Source organism: Aplidium turbinatum, chromosome 3 (assembly GCF_918807975.1).
Source record: "Aplidium turbinatum chromosome 3, kaAplTurb1.1, whole genome shotgun sequence".
Taxonomy (NCBI): domain Eukaryota; kingdom Metazoa; phylum Chordata; class Ascidiacea; order Aplousobranchia; family Polyclinidae; genus Aplidium; species Aplidium turbinatum.
The window spans coordinates 2,153,729-2,172,669 of record NC_137474.1 but is presented as its reverse complement, the minus strand read 5'-3'; the positions used below and the strand labels follow the sequence as shown (position 1 = coordinate 2,172,669).

Below are 18,941 nucleotides of genomic sequence, written 5' to 3'. Positions count from 1 at the left end.
AAAGCCTTGATAGGTTATTCTTGGTAGTTTTGCATAACTTGTCAATCTCTTTTGACGCAGGGCCGGTTACCGAGATTGACAGAATGAAGTTTTTAATTGTTGAAGTCTTGTTGCCAGGGAATTATTCCATCCATTAGGTGCCGCTGATTGGAGAGGTCCTAAATATGCGTTGCTCAAGCGCACACCCCGAGAGTCGAACCAGTTCACGATATCACGCGCTAACCAACAGAGCTATCTGGGCGGACGATTGATTTTGACAGATTGTAGATTTATACTTTTGATGAGAAAGATCAGAGAAGTATCTCAGTTAATAACATTGGCTCTTTTTACGTTGATTCGATGACTGCATTAAAGCAAAATCGACAAATTTTTCTGACGATTACCACGTTAACATTTTCTTATCACTGTTCTACATCTACATCTTATCACATTACATAACAACCATTGGTTTTGGGGACCCACTCTCGCCTTCCATGCCAAGAATTCATGTCTTTTAAATCGTAATGTCTTTTCTTCGGCCAATACTTCCAAGAATAGTCTTGTTTTTTGTCGCCTGAGATAACTCTCAAAACTAAGTTTGTTTATTTGTTTTGTTTTCATATCTTTATCCTGCATTGCGGGAAAGCGGACTTGAGCGCTATGCATCGGTGTACGCCTTCCGACGTACACCTGACCCACGCTGCAGCCGACGGCAATGTATGTTTCCGGTTGTCTACTCTACTTATGACTTAAATTTGGTACTACCCATTACTCGAAATCGATCACTGGGTAGAGGCAATTATCGTAAAGTTTCTTGCCCAGAGAAACAACAGCAAGTGCGAGTGGCTGGAGTCGAACATGCAGGCTCTCGACTGCGAGCCCAACGCGCTAACCACTCGGCCACTGCTGCCAATTGGTTAAATGACCATGTTTTTATTCCAAAAAGTTAGTCTGAATACAATGCACCCATTGTTTCCACCGTCTTGCTGAACAAAAATTAGAAATGCTGTTTCACTGCAGATTTGTTGGGCGAACGATTTCAAAATATTGTAATTATGTGGAATGCAAAACAGTTCAATGGAGTTGCGAAAATGTTGCCATCACAATACAGTGTCGTAAAACGTTGTGATTTTCGTCGTTTACTTTTTATGACATCACAAAGATTCTACTATTCGTCCCTTTCAAGCGATCTCTGCTGCCCACGCTTTTTGACTGTCTTGCTACGTAAACGTAACGTAGTTGTTTTGAAGTTAGATTGCTTGGGGCGAAAAGCAGCCTCTATCAAATATTGATAGGTGGCCACAGACTGTGATGTGTTGCAGGTTTTCAATAAGTATGTACAGATGGTTATCAAATCCGTTGAAACGGCTCCAAGCAAATAAAGACGCTTTATTGACGCAAAAAGAAGCTGCGCGGCCGAAAAAAAGAAAATATCTACCGCGCACAACAGTGGACACAAAGTAGGCTACTAATAAAATTTAATCACCAAGTATACAAGAAGATAAAACCAGGGAAAGACTAGCTGAGCTTCGTTACTGACACTGCGCAGTGAACAACACAAAACCTTGACCTACAGAATGGTTTAGCTTGCAGATCTATCGAATATAAACACGCAACTTCGGATGATGCTATGTTAAACTCCATACAATCTACCTTTTAGAAACATATTCTACTTTAGAAAGTATATAGCTATACACCTACTAAGCCATGAAAGAAAGGCACTTTCTCTATTAACATGTTTTTTAATGGCCTAATCACATCTGTAGGGTGGCAGTTGACGAGTAAACCAATATGGTCATCTCGCTGTCTTCCTGTCATTATAGGAACATGTGCAACTTTTGCAATGTGTATATTAGGCTGCTTGCATATTTCAAAACATGTACAATGTTCTTGTTTCTGACAAATAAACCATTGATTGAATTTGAGATGTTTTTCTTTGGAGCTAACTTCAATGACCGGTTAAGCAGAAAGATTACGCTAGACAACCGAGCAAAAAATACATCCATTAAAAACGCAGACGTCATAGATAGATTACTCCATGACCATAGCTTGTTCCATCCTATTCGCATGTTAGTAAACAATCGCTCATCTTATTATGCTCCGTTGGGAGAGCTGTGTATGTTCCGTTTCAGCGTTTAAAACACCGTAAAATACTGCCAAGTGGTTTCCTATGAATCCAGACAGCAAATCATTTTTTGCATACGTTGAATCAATGCCCAAAGACCGGTTTTTGTCAGGGTTGAAAATGCAAATTTTGTGTACCGGTAATTGAAATCAAGTTGCATCTATCCAAAAAATTCTTAGTCTGGCTTTATAAGTTGTGGCACATGTACAAGAGTCCAAGTCATTATATTAGTTCAACTTTCCCGTCATCTCCTTTCCTAGAAACTGGCATAACTAAAAACCTTTCCAAAGCTATAGTCTTACACATTTTTTTTTAAATCAAGCCCAGAGTTGTAACTATGTTTGCAACACGCCTTAGGAAAAAATTCATCCATCAGACAGAAACCAAGTTCTCCCATTTTTTGAGTGTTCAACATATAGCATGAGCATCATTAAACAAAAACTTACTTTTATGGTAAAAAATGTCGCATCGGGCATGAAAAAGCGTATGATGGCAAAATTTGATAAACAAAGGTCAATTCAAATTTCCGTTGCTTTGCTAAAGCCACAGTTTGTCATGGATCTTGGCGCAAAGCAAACACTAACTTGGACACATTTGGAAATTTATTACTCTCATAGGTCACCACACCAACACCATTTTGCAGTAGCGTAGCCAGGAATTTTGAAAGGGAGGGGTTTTGACGACCCAACGGCGGGGGTCTGGGGGGCCTCCCCCAGAAAATTTTGAAAAATTACTTTGAATTTGGTGCATTCTGAGAGCATTTTCAACAAAAATGTAGTTACGAATATTCCTGTAAAATGGTGGTGTCTGGTGGCATTGCAAAAGGATAAGATCATGTTTTCTTCGGCATTTTTCGGAAATAAAGCTAAGTCTCTATGTTTTCTTGTTGCTAATTCCTGGCTAAGATGTTTGGTATTGGCAAAACTTACTCTTTTAATGCAATTTTGTTTAAAATTAAGCAATTTTTTTAGACTGAAAGCATCATTCTCAATATCGTGACGTCACACGCGTGCCAAAGGGGGGGGTTGTGACCCCCAAAACCCCCCCCTTGGCTACGCCACTGCCATTTGGTATGCATCAGATTTACGTCTGATGATATAGAAAAACAAAAACTAGTGAACCTGTCATTGAAAAACTGGCTTACTTCCAAGGTAAACTATTTTTCTTATCACAACCACTGATAAATTTGACTACCTCGCTAATTCAACAAAGCTTGTCATAATTCAGGCGAGCGGAAAGAACACAATGTATACACTTCCCTTGTCAGTTGAAGCAAACCCAACATTAAATTCCATGAATCTAAATTCAATAATGCCATTTGATTGCTTGCTTTCTTCACAGTATTTGCTTTCTTCGCCTTACGACAGACTTTTTTTAACTAGCGCGATCATCACAAACAAATTTCACGATTGTCTTGAAGGCGAGGTCGCGCATGCTCAGTCAAGCGCAGCAACGTTATCCAGCAAACGCTTGAAGCAGCGGAAAGTGGCCCATTATCCTTCTAACAATGGACAATTGGGCGAATACCAATCGACTTAATTCGAATATTAAGTGGTAAAAATGTGTTTACAATAGTTTGTGGTCTTGACGAGAATAATCAATATCTAAGTTATTGATTTTGCTATGAAAAAGACGAAGTTAAACATTTGCTTATTATTCACCTGAATACCGTAATCTGCTCAACCGTATCTGCCAAAATAGATTTCCAAGTTTTTGAAATGTCAAGTATGTTAAAATACGAAAATAACTCGGCAGTCGATAAAATCTTACTTTGTAGCCTACAAAAGAGCGCAACTGACACGGAGGACAGGGCAGTCCACCTCTTTTCTAGCAAACTATTCAAAACTGAGGCTCTATTGTTTTTGTACTTTACGTCAAAAAAAGATTGTAGAAACATAATAACTAAGGGTTTTAGCTACGTTCCTCTTCCTGGCATACCACTGCTTATGCGACAACACAGATTTCCTCACAAATTTTTCTACGATCGCCTTTTCTTCACTTCTACAAAAATCCACAATAGTCATTTAGTTTAATGCCGATGGGTTATATTAAAATCACACTACGCCATTTTTTGTTTTTATCACTCGTTTTCCATGACGGCCGATGTGATGTAAGAAAATTTTGGCAGCTATTGCCTGAGAAATGGCGGCAGTTCAGTTGGTTAGAATCATAGACGAATAGTTATTAAAGGTTGTAAAGCAACTCCACGCTGGTGGCAACGAAGGAGAGACGAGTGACCAAATCAATGGAGTGTGTTTGTTCTCAGCTTCACATAAGCTTACCTTTCAAAACAATACCTTTATTTTAGAATTCTTTTACGACGCCGATCTGGTACTCAATGGAGTAATGGATTGATCGCGTTTCGTGGCGACACTCAAGCGCGACTTCCTCACATAAGTGACGCAACAAGGGATGCTCGGCGATGACGTAACGCGAAAAGGACGCTCAGAACAATCATGCTACACGTGTTGCACCATTGTCTCGTTAAAAGTAAATGATTATTATAAATGACGTCTTTCATAAAACAAACGTTAATTTTAATCAAAAGGATGATGTAGTCTGAGAGTCGCATGCAAATAGTGCTTGTAATTGAACATAGCTTAAATACCATACGAATTCCTGAGCCTAAGCGCAGGAAACTCAACGAGCTTTGAGAACTTGTTACAAAAAACGTAATACTAATCAGTTACGTCATGGCAATAGATTGCCGAATTATTTGGCGTGAAAAAACATTAATTAAAAACTGGCCTGCTATGCTTACTGGACATCCGCGTTCTTTCTGCATAAGTTAAGATCCTACATGGAACTGTTTGGATGCATCGTCGCATGCAAGATCATGTCTGACAGGAAGATTATGATCGGTGTTTTTAAATTAAGATCCATGGCTTATGGACCTCAAGGGAAAAACAACGTCGAAAGCTTTGAAGCAGTTCGTTCGTAATTGCATTTAGGACACTACAGAAAAAAAGGGTTAAAATATAAGCACACATATTTATACGTTCAGAATTACTTTTGAGAAAACGTCTCCTGTGATCTCATGAGGATCGGACTAACGTGTTATCTACGATGTGGCAACGTATCTTTATCTTGTTAGTATGGTTATTGTTTAGATGATGCTATTCATCCTGATTATTTTGTATGCAAAGTATTAATAGCCTACTGTGAGGCAGTGGCGGATTCAGAACGAAATTTATGGGTGGACCTAGGAAATATCTTGGTGGGCCTTCACCAATAATACCACGGCGGGCCAGCATACAAAAACTTAGTGTTATCGGAGCTTCTACAATCTACACAAAGGCGGAGTCTTCTAGGTTTCGAGTTAAAAAAGTTGGTTGATCTCAAGCGCGTTTGGATCCTGTTTGTTGCGAAGAAAAGTCTCTCAACGCTGCAGGACGTGGAAGGCAGTGCTATGATGATCCTTAAAACACTGTTCATGTTCTGGAAAATGTCAACAGGGCAGCTGTCCAGTAGGACATTCCATTAAATACAAGTCCCCCCCCCTTGGCAACTCATGACAAAGAGGAATTGACCAAAACATATGGATTGAAGTGTGTGAACAGTAAAGCAAAGGTAAAGTAGTTTCACCCTATATGTTTGGTTGAGTCCTGTCTTTGTCATGAGTTACGGTATCAAAGGGGGGGACTTGTATACCAGCTCCCAATATTCCCCTCATCTATGCAAGCTTACTTCAGAACCACCATGCCCTGAATTCTTTGGCTTTCATTTTATTTCTTGTGGAAGGAATTTGCAATAAAGTTGTAGATCTAGTACCCCTCTGTATTTTTAGCCCATATTACTAGAATATTATACAAGTGGCACTTTCACAAAAGGCATTAGGTTTTGACCTGCCATAATGACCAGCTCATGGTCGCTTTGTTGTACCCCATCAGGGACTCTAAGACTGATGTATCACAAAAGGTTACTGACATAGCAGATGTCAGAAAAGGCTTTGGAAATACGACTTACTGGTGACTTTTCCACTATCTTTCCAAACAAGCAAACTAGTTAAATTATTATCCTTGAATATGTTCTATGTAACATTTGCTAACTGTCTTCAGTAGCTGACTGTACCACTGTACCCGCAGCACTACAAAACTTTTAGCAATTTAAAAAGAACTGCATGTTTAACGCACTACAAACTACCGCTCTGGTAGTGTTGTTAAAATAAGGCAATCACTAAGAGCCTTCGTATTCCCTTCTTTAGATATCCCTGGTCTGAAAAGGGTAGAAGCAACAAAACGCAAACTTTAAAGAGTATTGGAGACCGAAATAATATCCTAAATACAAGGATTTAGCGTTTTATGGTTTAGTTGCGGTGGTTATTTCAAACTAAAATTTGTTACTTCATCTGTGTCTTTGATGCGTAAATAAATATAAATGAATACCTATATCATTATGATCAAAAACCGCTTATGTAGATTGATGAAAGGAAACTACTGTGACGTTGTGATCAGTGATCACTCTATTGAAAATATTATGACTGACTCAAAATACTACAAAGTCTAAATCTATCTAACTGTTGAATGCTGTCCGATGTTTACCAACATTTTTGTCAGCTTCACTTGGTAGCCTAACTGAAGGACAGTCAATTTACAAGCACTTGGCTCAAAATATAACAAAGGCCAAGAAGCAACTGCACAGTTGCCTGTGTAACTTACTTTAAATTTTGATCCAATTTAGGTATAATTTAAAAAGTAGGCTACTGTGTTGCAACCTTGTGTTTGGCTAGCTAATCATGTCATCAGCCTAGCACTGACAACAATATTTGTTCAGTATGTAGATTGTAAATGGAATACGGAATAGCCTACTTACTATGGTGACAGCAAAAAGGAAAATAAACTACATGGGTAGCCTACTTCTGCAGCACAAGTAGGCTAGTTTACCTGCATCTCCATAGCATAGCCTAAGCCAGCACCTTCCTCTATGGCCAATTCAACCAGCAAACATTCATTTTTTTGCCATTCCTTTGTGGCAAGAATCTATTTCCACACTAAACAATTCCCCTATAAAGAAAGTTAAGTGAAGATGAAAATAGTTCTTGTTTTTAAAACATTTTTTGGGAAATGAGTTTGCCATGTTTAGGATCTATGTTTAGCATTCAGAAAATGTTTTGCCTGCTTTATGCTCTCAGAGTGCAATTGTAGGGTAGGGAAAAACCTCCTACAGTGCCCAGGTTCCTACAGTGCCCATATTCAAATATTACCCACAATTCATCATCAATTACGCGCCCGAATTCATTTTGAGATGTCCACGTGCCCAATGATGTCTCACACGTAACATGAAGATGCAATGTGAAGTACTTGGCAAGTGAGAACAGAAATAATTTTTTTAGGAAAATAGAAACTTTTTTTTGGAAGAATGGAAAGTGTGCATGTGACTTCATTGCTCATGTTATAGTATTGCCAGTTACACTGTGGATAGTTAGTTAATGTAGGCAAGCTTTGATACTGCTTAATGCTTGTAATAATGTAGTTTATAAATATTGCAGCACATCATCATCATCATAATCCATCGTCAGTTTGTTCCCCACTAGTGGGGGTGGCCGATTGTTTCCGCGCAGCAATTGTCTTAATCCCTTTTCTCCATTTCACCCTGTCCCTTGCATCTTCCTCCTTCAGTCTGACTTTTTTAAACTCATCCTTCACTTGTTGTTTCCACGTTCTTCTTGGACGACCGCGTTTCCTCTTCCCATCCACCTTTAGATCTAGTGCCTTTCTAAGAAAACTTCCTTCCTCCCTCCTTATCACATGTCCATACCATCTTACTCCATTTGCCCTTGCCAGTTGGTCTATGGTCTCTCTCATCTCTAGCATATCCAACAATTCTTCAGTCCTTTTTTCCCTTCTCGTTTTCACCCCACACATTGCTCTCACCATGGACCTTTCCGTTCTTCTCAGGATTGCCAGTTCACTCTCTCTCAATACCCATGTCTCGCTATACTATGTCTCGCTATACATTTTGTCCAAAATAGCGACGGCCCCAACAGTGCCCATCAGTGACAGAGCCAGTGCCTAGTGGTGGGCACTGTTAAATCTATGTTTTTTTATTGATAATGAGCAACAATATTCAGACAGGTTTACGTTTATTGTTTTGGCCAGACAATAACTTATTAATCTTCTATATATTTTCAAAATGTCCAGTAGCCTACAAAGAAGCTTGTTGGACATCCAGAAAATGTCATGAAGAAAGCATGCATGGACGTGACTGGAAAAGAAAGATAAAAAAAATTGTATCTGAGGAGTTTGGCATTTCGCGTAGAACAATTCGGTGTTATTTAGCTAAGTGTGAAGGAGATCGAGAAAATATTACCATGAACATTGAACAATTTTAAGCAAAACTACTCCGTAAACAGGATTTTTAATAACCAAGAAGAACAAGAAACCTCGTGACTATGTAATAGAGTCTGCAAAGCACCATTTTGGTTTTCCAATAAGAATGTTGAAAAGTGGGCATATGAACTTGCTACGTACAAAATATGACAAAAAAAATACCGGAAGCATGGAAGGCAAATAACATGCTGGAAAAAAATGGTTAGAAGGTTTTTTTATTTCTTCATCTGCTTCTTTTATTGTTGATTAGTGTTGTTCATGTTATATTATATAGCTTGAATTCAACATTTGTGTGTGGTGATTGCTGCAGCCAGAATATTACAACACAAGAAAAAGTAGGATATGACCTTTTAAGCAGTACAATAATGTGATGCTTTGTAAAGTGGGCACTGTAGGTACTCCCCATGGGCATGGTATAGGACCGATACCCTACAGTGCCCACTTTCGAAAGCAAGTTTCTAAATGACTACCGAACAAAAATTAGTAATACCAGAACTTAGTCAAATAGGCCAAGAAATAGAGAAAACCTCAAACTAGACAATGAAAATCAAAATTTCAATGTTTCTCTGCAACTTTTTTCAAAATTTATGAAAATGTAAACAAACTGGGCACTGTAGGAGGTTCTCCCCCTACCTCATGTTGTTATAACGGATGCTCAGTTATTTTTATTTCGAACCATGACAGCAAAAACAATACACTACGGTCAGGGATCTATGAATCCCTGACTACGGTACGTGTCAACAAAGGTCTAGAAAAAACATTATTAAAAATTGACCTGATTAAAATTATTTCAGGCTATTATGGAAGACCATGCAGTCGATCGTTTCATGGAATAAACAACTGAACCAAACTTTTATGACCTATCTACTAAGAACATAATCGCTATGGTGGAGATGCTACATTTCCAAGAAGCGCCTTTCTAAGCCTTCCCAGCACTCAGCACTCTCCATCAATTTGCGAAAACCTGTTTCTCTTTTCTTCGAGCACTGTTGCTTAGTGACATCGTCAACGAAGCATGACCGCCTCGATGTTCCTCGCCGTCGCGCGTATTGTGTGTAGCGTACAGTCAGGCATGACTGGTTTTAGGTGTTTTTCAACTTGGCTGTTGTATTTCGTCGAAACTATATCAAAACAAACAATTTATCACTTTTCATCACAAGAGTAAGCGTTCAGAAAATAATGCAATAAATACCCTTTGATAACGCACAACGGTAAATCTTCACACCAATTGTCTATTTAACTAATTTGCAAATTCTGATCATAAATTTTTTAACTTTCCTTTTGACAATATTTTGTTAACTTTTTTACCCAATCTTAATGTTTTATAAATGTGAAACCAAAATTGTTTCTGACAGAAGACAAGGGTCGAATTGCCTTAGTTGAGCACCCAACTTTGGGAGCTCCCACTCTCGCATGTTAGACAAAATCAACCAACGGCTGTGCTGACTAGTTCCCCTCCCCCGCATTGAGACGGCCAATTTGCATTTATCGAATGCTGGCATTTGCAAACATGTAATCTTTTGACATAATTTCTTAAATATCGATTTTCTTAAGCTAATGATGACATCTTTTGTTTATTTAAATAGAATTTGTGTCAAATTGTTTAACTTATTATTTTATTTCGGTTTCAACTCAAGTAAACTTACATTTTGACGTTCGAGTTTTGTCGTTGCATTATTTTTTTTAAACCTTTGCCATGTTGGTAGGCCGACTGCACATATTGTTTTCTCTGTGATTGTCAGAAATAAAACATAAACAGAAGGGATTTAAAAAAAAAATCAAGTGTAGGCTATTCTATTACTTATAATTTTCAACGGGCCTGCTTAAAATTAAAAACAGGAGTTAGACTACTCTGGAAAAGCATGTTTGCTTGTAAGAAAACTTCTTCGCTAAACACAGCGATGTTATTTCAAGGTTGAGTTTCTGAATGGCAGCCAGCCAACATCGCAGTTGTGGTCTCAATTGCTTCCGTTCAACGAGTTACCCACATTTCCCTCGCAGTTACTTTGAATTTGGCAATTTGGTCTTCAAAGCTTTTCGAGGCAGTTGAGCACTGACTTTGTGCACGAAGAAACCGCAAAATCAAGCAACGCTGCTTCGGTGAAGACCACTCACTGTAAGCATTTGGTAAAGGGCCACTTAAACATCATCTAGGAAAACTGTTCATTTAAAAACAACGAAGTACCGTAAAGCGTTATCGTTTCTAAGGATCGTTATCGAAGTAAAAGCGTTAGTTAGAGAAATTAAACTAAGCTTCAGTGGCGGATCGCTCTCCCAAAAATACAGGAAAGTAACTTTATTCACAGGATCGGATGAATGTCGACTTCCAGGTCATTGTGTTTTGTTGAAATCACTTCCACACCCCTTGGGCTACTTTCTGGATCCGCCCCTGCTCAGCATTGTGTGAACCTTTGCTCAAGTCAACCTATTATCGTACATTGAGTAATCTCTGTACTATAAATTACGTTACTGTAAATCGATGAACTAAATCACGCCTAAACGAAATACCATAAAAGGGTGTTTAATCAGAGAAGCAACCTTCCATTTTCAAAATTCCTTTTATTTGCAATGCTGCAGCAATAATCAGCAGAAAAACAGCACACCAAACAAAATTAGTGTTTTTTGCATTGATTCATCGTCAGTAGGAAAGAAACCAATGTAAAAGGAACAAATTTTGCTAGCTGGGACATGTCAAAGTAACACAATCGAATTGCAACAAGATGGCAATAATATGCTAGACCCACTATCTTACGTTTGTACTAAATTTCACTTTAAAAAAATATGATTGAAAAGTAAAACTCAACCCTTCAAGGGATTCCTATCAAATGCTGAAAACAATAAGCAGAATGAACAATAAGCAATTAATAGTTCATTTTACTAGAACAGCCTTCTATCCTTAGGACAGTACCATGACAGTAGGCTACTGTGCAAAAGTTCTCAACATTTTTATCGTTTTCGTTTACTCATGGTCGCCTTGTTGAGGATTTCCCACCACCTTTATTTGGATTAGAGACTAAACAGATTTGAAATACTGTTTTATTTTTGATTTTTCATTAAAATTGCGACTTCAAAAGAATCGTTTGGCCTCAAGATTAACCTGAGTAAAAGCTTCTGAGTCATTAATGACACCGCAAATCTGCGGATGCCACCACGACAACTTTGCTGGCAATTGCTCAATACACGAAGAACCTTGCGATGCTCCCTTAATCGTTCTCACTATCATCAGAGTCGTGAATTATTTTATACTGGTCAGCTTCAACAAGACCAGTTTCGAAAGCCTGCAATGAAAACAGACAGAATCACTCCACCAGCTGCAACAACGTCTGCAGGCGTTGAATCAATGTAAAAATGACAAATTTTGCTCTCTGGGATGTCACCGTAAAACAATAAAGAGACAAAGTCAAACCAACTAAGGAAGTAAGACATTACTGTTTTGCTAAATTTCTAAAACAGTTCGAAGTAAAAAAACATTGTTTCTGAACAAACTTACTTGCCTTCGTTCAGTTTAGAAAAACAGCCTTGTCTTGAATTTCGTTTAGTGATAAACTCAAGGCGTAACAAGCAGGCAACGCTGAACGAAAAAGTAGCCAAATAGAGAGTAATCTTGTACCATGTTTTACATGGATTTAGTAATAATTACAGTATAAAAAAATATATATCTACCCATTGATTTTTTTATGCGTAATCATACTTGCTAAAACTTCATTTTTAATGATAACAACAACAAACAAAAAATTCCTGAGGCGAACTCTACAACATCACGATTGTTGTTAGAAACAAAAATATTTGCTGCACAAGAATCTTAAGTCTTTATTTCATTTACAATTTTGTCGTGAAGAATTTAATTTCGAAGAAAAATATCGTTTGGAACAGTCCTGCAAGTTACTTTGGAATCGTGCCGAAAGTGGTTGCGTGGTATTTGAATGTAGACACAACGCACAATAAAATCTCTCACCTTTTTGACAAATTGTGGCAAAACAAAGGCAGCTTTATGGACGTCATAATTGTAGTACTTCATCTTCATACTTTCAACTTCATTTTCAGATATTTCTCTGCAGGGGTCAGAAAATACTATTTCCTGTAAAAACAATAGAAACGGCTTCCTTCAACAAGTGCCAGATATTTCTATGTTCTTAGAAGTAACAGCAACATTGTAACAGCGAAATCTAGAAACCGCACTTCAGATGGAAGCCGATATGCTAGAAACTGCTTTCTTAAATGGAAGCAACGTGGCCATCCTGTGTTTTGCTAAAGGATAAACCATTGGCCTTAGGCTGAGAAGCCCAATGAAAGTTTCTTGTTGTTGGTGCCAGACTCGTGTGTTTACTTTGTCGTTCTCGACATGTCCGCGCCAGCAATAAAAAAGTAAAATTGAATTTCGAAAAGCAGTTTGTTTCACATTTTATAAAAGCATCAACAATCAACATACATTATGCGGATTTGAGCTTAAAATATTTTATTGTGATTGTGACGTCATAATATATAAAGTAAAGAGTTAGGACAGAAAAAAACAGGCAGAAGCGGAAATAGTTATGGAAACAACCGGGAACAAACAATCCATCTGTGGTTACCTTGCTTTTACTGCACAACATGAAGCCAATTTGGCCGCTTGGATAAGTGGGCGTAGCGCAGTAACCGTACGAGACAGATGGAAAAATTGTCTCACAAAAACTTTTCATTTTGCAAATCAGATTCAGGTGCAGCCAAGCACACTCCCCTTGGGCGCATATAACACCTCCTTCGCGTAGCGCCCGCTTCATTAATTCATAATACGGCTTCTCAAAGAGACACTGGGCTGGCCCTGAAAAGACATAGCTTTTGATTACTTAATACTTATACATGAGTTAGTCAAAGCAGTTTCAGTGCAGTTCAATGATTCAGTTCTATGATTCAATGCTGCGATTCAATGCAGTCGTAAACTCGTCATAGATCCAACTGTGCACACCACAATAATTTTTCGGCACCCGGCTATCTTTCCTTCAGCAATTACACCCACCCGATTTATTATACCATGGAAAGAGGTGCTTTCCAAGAGTTAACTTGTACAACCAGGTTTGGAAAGACCCTCATCCTCTATTGTATGTCCCCACAAGTCACAACTGTAATATTACAGGTAGCCGATAACAAAAATTAAGCACAGGTACAATTGCTGATACCTTGTGGGTCAGAGGAATCAGTTATAATGACGTCAAATTCATTTTCATGCTTTTCCATAAATAGCAAGCCATCTCCAACGTGTAGAATATGACGATCGCTTCCCATCGAACTCGCTATTGTTGGTAGATACTTTCTACTAACTTCTATTACCACCTGAAAGTACAGCACAGTGTGTACAACTAGAACAAAAAAGGAAAAATCGAAATAACAGGTTGCAACATATCACAACACATAGCAAACATCAGGGCTTCACAAATTGTGGACAGCGTCACCAATCACCATTAATTAAAACAAAGAGAAAATAGTGTTGAGATCTTCAAGCATAAAAAAGATAAGTGTTAGCGCCAAGAAACTGTTAAAAATATCACACAATTCTAAGGGTGAGTTAACTTACATAGGTTTGCAACAAACAACATGTAGGGGATGATTAATTTTGCTAAAATGTTTGAAAGGTTTGTTGCATATCCACTTTTTTTTGTTGGGGGTGAAGAAAAACACAAAATAGTGTCATGTCATACTTAAACAGACCAATCTGATGAACCAGTTTGGGGTATCATAAACTGAACCACAAAATTGTACATACCACAACTTGCAAATTCGCTACTTACTTCATCAATCTCACATTGGGTAACACTAGTCACTGATTGGTGCTTTAATACCTCCCGCACCACACCTCCATCACCTCCTCCAATCACAAGTACCTGTGATGTAATACATTATTGTTACAGCTAAGGGTCAGTCAGATTACTATCCTTACTGAGACAATTCTTGAAATTCAATTGTTATGTACTGCATTTGCATAATTATTGTGAAGATAATTTCATATTGCTAGTTGGCGAATGTAGATTATCTGTTGCCAATCAACCCAGTGATAAATTGTCAACAATAACTCTAAAACTGTGCTTACACTTTTCAAGTTGGAACTTTTATTTTAGACAAACACCAAAAACATGCTTCTAAATATATCACCTTTTTGGGGTTGGGGTGAGAAAACAAAGGTAGATGTGTGATCATTTCTTGATATGAAAATTCATCCCTTTCAGTACACTGAATCACACCATCGAGAACTAAAACATTTCCATATGTTTTGCTGCAATGTAGGTTTAATTTAATAGATGGAGAAGCTTTGAAAGGCACAGTTGGGTAATTTTCTTCCTTTTAAGAATTAAGGATCCACGTCTTTTAGGTGCAGACAGTTAGGCGCGCACACTGTAGCGTCTGGATATTTAGGTGCGGAGCACTGTGGCGCCCGTTCGTTTAGGTACTATTAGTTACTAGTAAAGTCTGTAGATTGTATCAGCTTAGCAGGTAGGGCAATGCTTTTCACACAGAAAAATATGTTGTCTTGTTAATGTGCGTGTGGAGATGAGGTGCGAGACAACGCTCTACTAGTGATATTAGCACATCTCCACAGGACATTTGCAATGCATCCTCAACACAGGTTGCAGCCAGATGGAACCTTACTTAATCTGTTATCTTTCGCAATTACTTCTACTCGGGATGGATTGGTCGTGCGGCGAGTTCGTATGAGACAACGCTCTACTACAAGAATACATTTCTACAGGGCATATCAACCCTGGCTACAAGTTGCAAGCATAATGGTGCGACTTTGCTCGTTATTAAACCTAGTCGGGGTTTCGACGGAAAACTAAGTTACTCTTCACTCAAGCGTACCACCTGCTTGAATATAGGCTACGGTATATTTTTTACTGATGTTCAGTGTAATTACTTATATTTGACTCACTAAAAGTGGACTCAAGTCAATTTCGGAAACTTGAATAGGCTATTTATTGATAACGCTATTGCCGACGCAAACTTGGACTAACAACAAATAAATGCTGAACACGCGCATTAAAATACAATATATTTTTCTGTTCAATATAACATTTTGTGTGAAAGCCTTGCCGGTTTAAGCAGCTTCACGCACGGAAGCCATGACATATTTTTCTGTTCAATATAACATTGTGTGTGAAAAGCATTGCCTTACCTGCCAAGCTGATACAAACTGCAGACTCTACTAGGAATAACGGGTCTGCTACTATTCGGTGAGTCCGATTGGGTGAGTCCGATTCAGTGAGAGCCTTTTTTGGTGAGAGCCCTATTTGGTAATTTTTTTGAAATTTTTTTTGAAAATTATTGGGTACTGTAGCCTAAATTATCATTGCCGCTTTTACATCGTATTAACGTCGCTAAACGTTGAAATAAGACCCTAACCCGTAACCCCTACCCTTAACCCAACCCTAACCCCCCAATAATTTAAACGGTATGATACCCAATAATTTAAAAAAAAATCCCCGAATAGGGCTCTCACCGAAAAGAGAACTCACCGAATCGGACTCACCGAAACGGGCCATTCCGAGGAATAACACCTAAATGAATGGGCGCCACAGTGCTCCGCACCTAAATATCTAGATGCCACAGTGTGCGCACCTATTTGCCCGGCACCTAACTGTCTGCGCCTAAAAGACTTGCTCCCAGAATTAACACAAAGCTGTATTTAGTCACAGATTTAGTCACATCTGTGCAACAATAATTCATTTAACATCAATACGCTGTGAAGAAAATTATGGTAGGTTTGGGAACAAAGAATAAGTGTGAGCATTGAAACAGGAGCAGCACTTGAAACAACATTGAAACAGGAGAAAGAAAATTATGGTAGGTTTGGGAATAAAGAATAATTGTGAGCATTGAAACAGGAGCAGCACTTCACAATCATGCTTTAAAGTAAAAACAAACATTTAAGAGAAATAACATTTGGCCGAGTGTTAAAGATATCTGACCAACAACTTAAATGCTGATGGTACAAGGCATATCATGCATTGCAAGAGCCAAAAACGCCTTTTTCAGGATGTCATGCAACAAACTGAATAAGGTTTATCAGTGAACATGCGCACTGCCCAAACACTACATAGATGAGGCACTTTCCGCAGCCCTGGATGCCCATACTGCAAATCAATCATCCAGGATGTAGATGACCTTGTCAAAAATTACCCAGTCACCAAAATCAGTGGCAGGTATGGAGCAGTGCATGCACATGGTGACATTTTTAAATAATGGTTGAAGTGCCAAAGACACTGTATATGAGATGTGCACACTAAAGGACTCTACTACTACTACAGGCATGTCAGGAGACGATACATGATTTTCTTATTTTAACACTCATATGATAAATTGTTTGATGTTTCTGGCACTGAACTGTTTTGCATCATTCTGATATATGCCATATCATGATATATCAGTCACTGCTAAATTATGCTAACAACTACACTTTTAGAACTTATAAAAAAATTAAGAAAAAAATCAAAAAAGTGGAGCAAGTAATGTAAAGAAAACCACACCTCACTTAGAATAAGAGCAAGTGGTGTAATGTGGTCATGCACTACTCCCTGTCTGTCGCGTATCTTAATTTATGTTACACTATTAAATTGCATGGAAGTAGTAGCATGTCGACACAAACAACAACTAAAAAACATGTTTAACCTAATTAATATGCCACATTATCATTACGGTACCTTTTAAAGACCAAAATATCTTGAAATTTAGATCTTTCATGAAACAAAACTTCCTCCACTCGAAGAGACATGCATTGCCCAGGCCAAAAGGAGTTGATTTCACTGAACCAGTTTGATCGCAACTTATTCATAGTAGCTCTATTCAGTGAACATAAATGCTGCAAAATTTTTGTAAATTTTTAAATGAATTCAAAAAACATTTAGAACTTTTAAGTTTAATTTTGCAATCATCAAGTTTTGAAGTTTTTTTTATGAAGACCTTTTTTTGTTTGTGTGTGCATTATATTTTGCAACCTTTAGATAGGCCTTACGCGTCGCATATGCATTATGCAAGATGACTTCAGACATTTTGTCCAAAGCCAACCATGGCTATGTTTCATGGAGAAATAAATTCTACTTATCAGCTAACAATTTTCACCAGTCCTTTAACAAATTTTCACTACTTTTATGGTAACACTGAAATTTAGTTCTATATTCTTCTACACTGCTGTGAGATCTTACATTCTTTTCAGTAAAATTAAACAAAAAATATGTTAAATTTTCTCTGCCTTTATTCATCAAGAAAATCTAGGTTATAATATTGGTAGATGAGTAATGTCAACTCACCAAAACCAAACAAAAATGTTTGGTTTCGACGAGGTGACGAGTTTTCCAGGCTGGTGTCTTATAATTTTTGCTTTATCGACGTAACTTTATATCAAAGCACTTTTTCTTTGCCTGCCTTGTTCTTCTTTGCTATGAACTAAATGCATGAATATGTGTTCTCCTCACGACCATCAGCACTCTTGATAACGCACCATGGCCGATCTTCATTGCAAGTGTCTATTGATACAAAACTTTAAAATATCAGCTAAAGCTATATGGTAGCCTATAGGTCAGTACAGCTATTGCCTGAATATATGTTGTTGTTTTTTATTTTTGTTAGTAACTTCTTGTCAAGCCTTAAAGCAGCCGGCGGCCATCACGGCCATGGCCGCTAAGTAGTGTTTGAATGACCGCCGGTATTACCTTCGCAGTCGGCCAAGTTTGGCCGCCGGTTTCTTCTAGCCAATTATTTAATTTCGCAACAGAATGAGCGTGGATTAACTGTCGAAAATATGTAGTATCAAAGAGTGACGCAGAATTAGGTCAGCGCGTCATAATCACCACTGTTGTATTGTGCGGGAACATTTGCTATTGTATATGTATATGGAATATATCCAGTTGCGATCATCAACTGTAACCGTGCAGTCGCAAATGCGTGAGCGCATTATGCCAACGCGCGACTCGCATTCACATCCATTGTGCGCAAATGCTCAAGTAATAGCGTTATATTACCGTGACGTGAAACCACAAGTCGCAGGTTTGCGATTTCTTTGCATCATTATAGAGCAGTACTAGACGAATATAATTGAACAAAAACAAGACGAATTTTCCGCTTATTAAATGACCTAGATCTAGAGTAAAGTTTTTAAAAAAACCTTCCCGCATTTGCCTGTTTGACCAAGTCTTGTTTGTAATTCCCGACGTTTATTTTAACAAAGTTTTAATCCAAAGTGCTAATTTACATCGGCTGGCAAATTGTCGTTTTTAAATCGATGCAATGTTGGCGGACATTGAATCCTTGTTTAACAAGGAGAACTAGACTAGTTGACATCCGAGGGGAAAACACGTGTCTTCATAGTTGGGAAATGTTCCCGCTATGGGTTAATGACTTCACACCCTCAATTGTGACATCATAACGGTACATTTGGTCAGATTTTATGAAAGGCGTATTCGGTAATGCAGTTGAAACAATTTAGTGTCGTTAGGTGGTCCTGCAATACCGGATTAATCCCGATAACGATAAGGTCAGTTATA

General features: G+C 38.2%; 1 protein-coding gene across 2 annotated transcripts; it reads right to left on the bottom strand.

Moving 5' to 3' along the window:
- Nucleotides 1–10,988: 10,988 nt before the first annotated feature.
- Nucleotides 10,989–17,834, bottom strand: LOC145766929 (spermidine synthase-like). 2 transcript variants are annotated; one of them, XR_014288730.1, is made up of 9 exons: nucleotides 17,709–17,834; nucleotides 17,103–17,260; nucleotides 14,560–14,680; nucleotides 14,199–14,291; nucleotides 13,590–13,743; nucleotides 13,005–13,234; nucleotides 12,389–12,511; nucleotides 11,924–12,004; nucleotides 10,989–11,711 (listed from the first exon to the last, which is right to left on the bottom strand). XR_014288730.1 is itself a non-coding variant. In XM_082578637.1 (8 exons), exons 2-8 carry the CDS (start codon nucleotides 17,231–17,233, stop codon nucleotides 11,637–11,639), a joined length of 927 nt encoding a protein of 308 aa, XP_082434763.1. In that variant the 5' UTR covers nucleotides 17,234–17,260; nucleotides 17,709–17,834; the 3' UTR covers nucleotides 10,989–11,636. The 2 variants fall into 2 exon arrangements, 1 of the variants encoding a protein (XP_082434763.1); XM_082578637.1 differs by lacking the exon at nucleotides 11,924–12,004.
- Nucleotides 17,835–18,941: the final 1,107 nt, after the last annotated feature.

What these genes read in the sequence shown, in the direction of transcription:
- LOC145766929 (XM_082578637.1), bottom strand. Translation starts at nt 17,233, where the DNA reads ATGAATAAGTTGCGATCAAACTGGTTCAGTGAAATCAACTCCTTTTGG. An exon ending in TGATTCCTCTGACCCACAAG is followed by an intron (nt 13,235 to 13,589) that starts GTATCAGCAATT and finishes ATGTCTTTTCAG; the next exon opens with GGCCAGCCCAGTGTCTCTTT. An exon ending in TGCCACAATTTGTCAAAAAG is followed by an intron (nt 11,712 to 12,388) that starts GTGAGAGATTTT and finishes TTTTCATTGCAG; the next exon opens with GCTTTCGAAACTGGTCTTGT.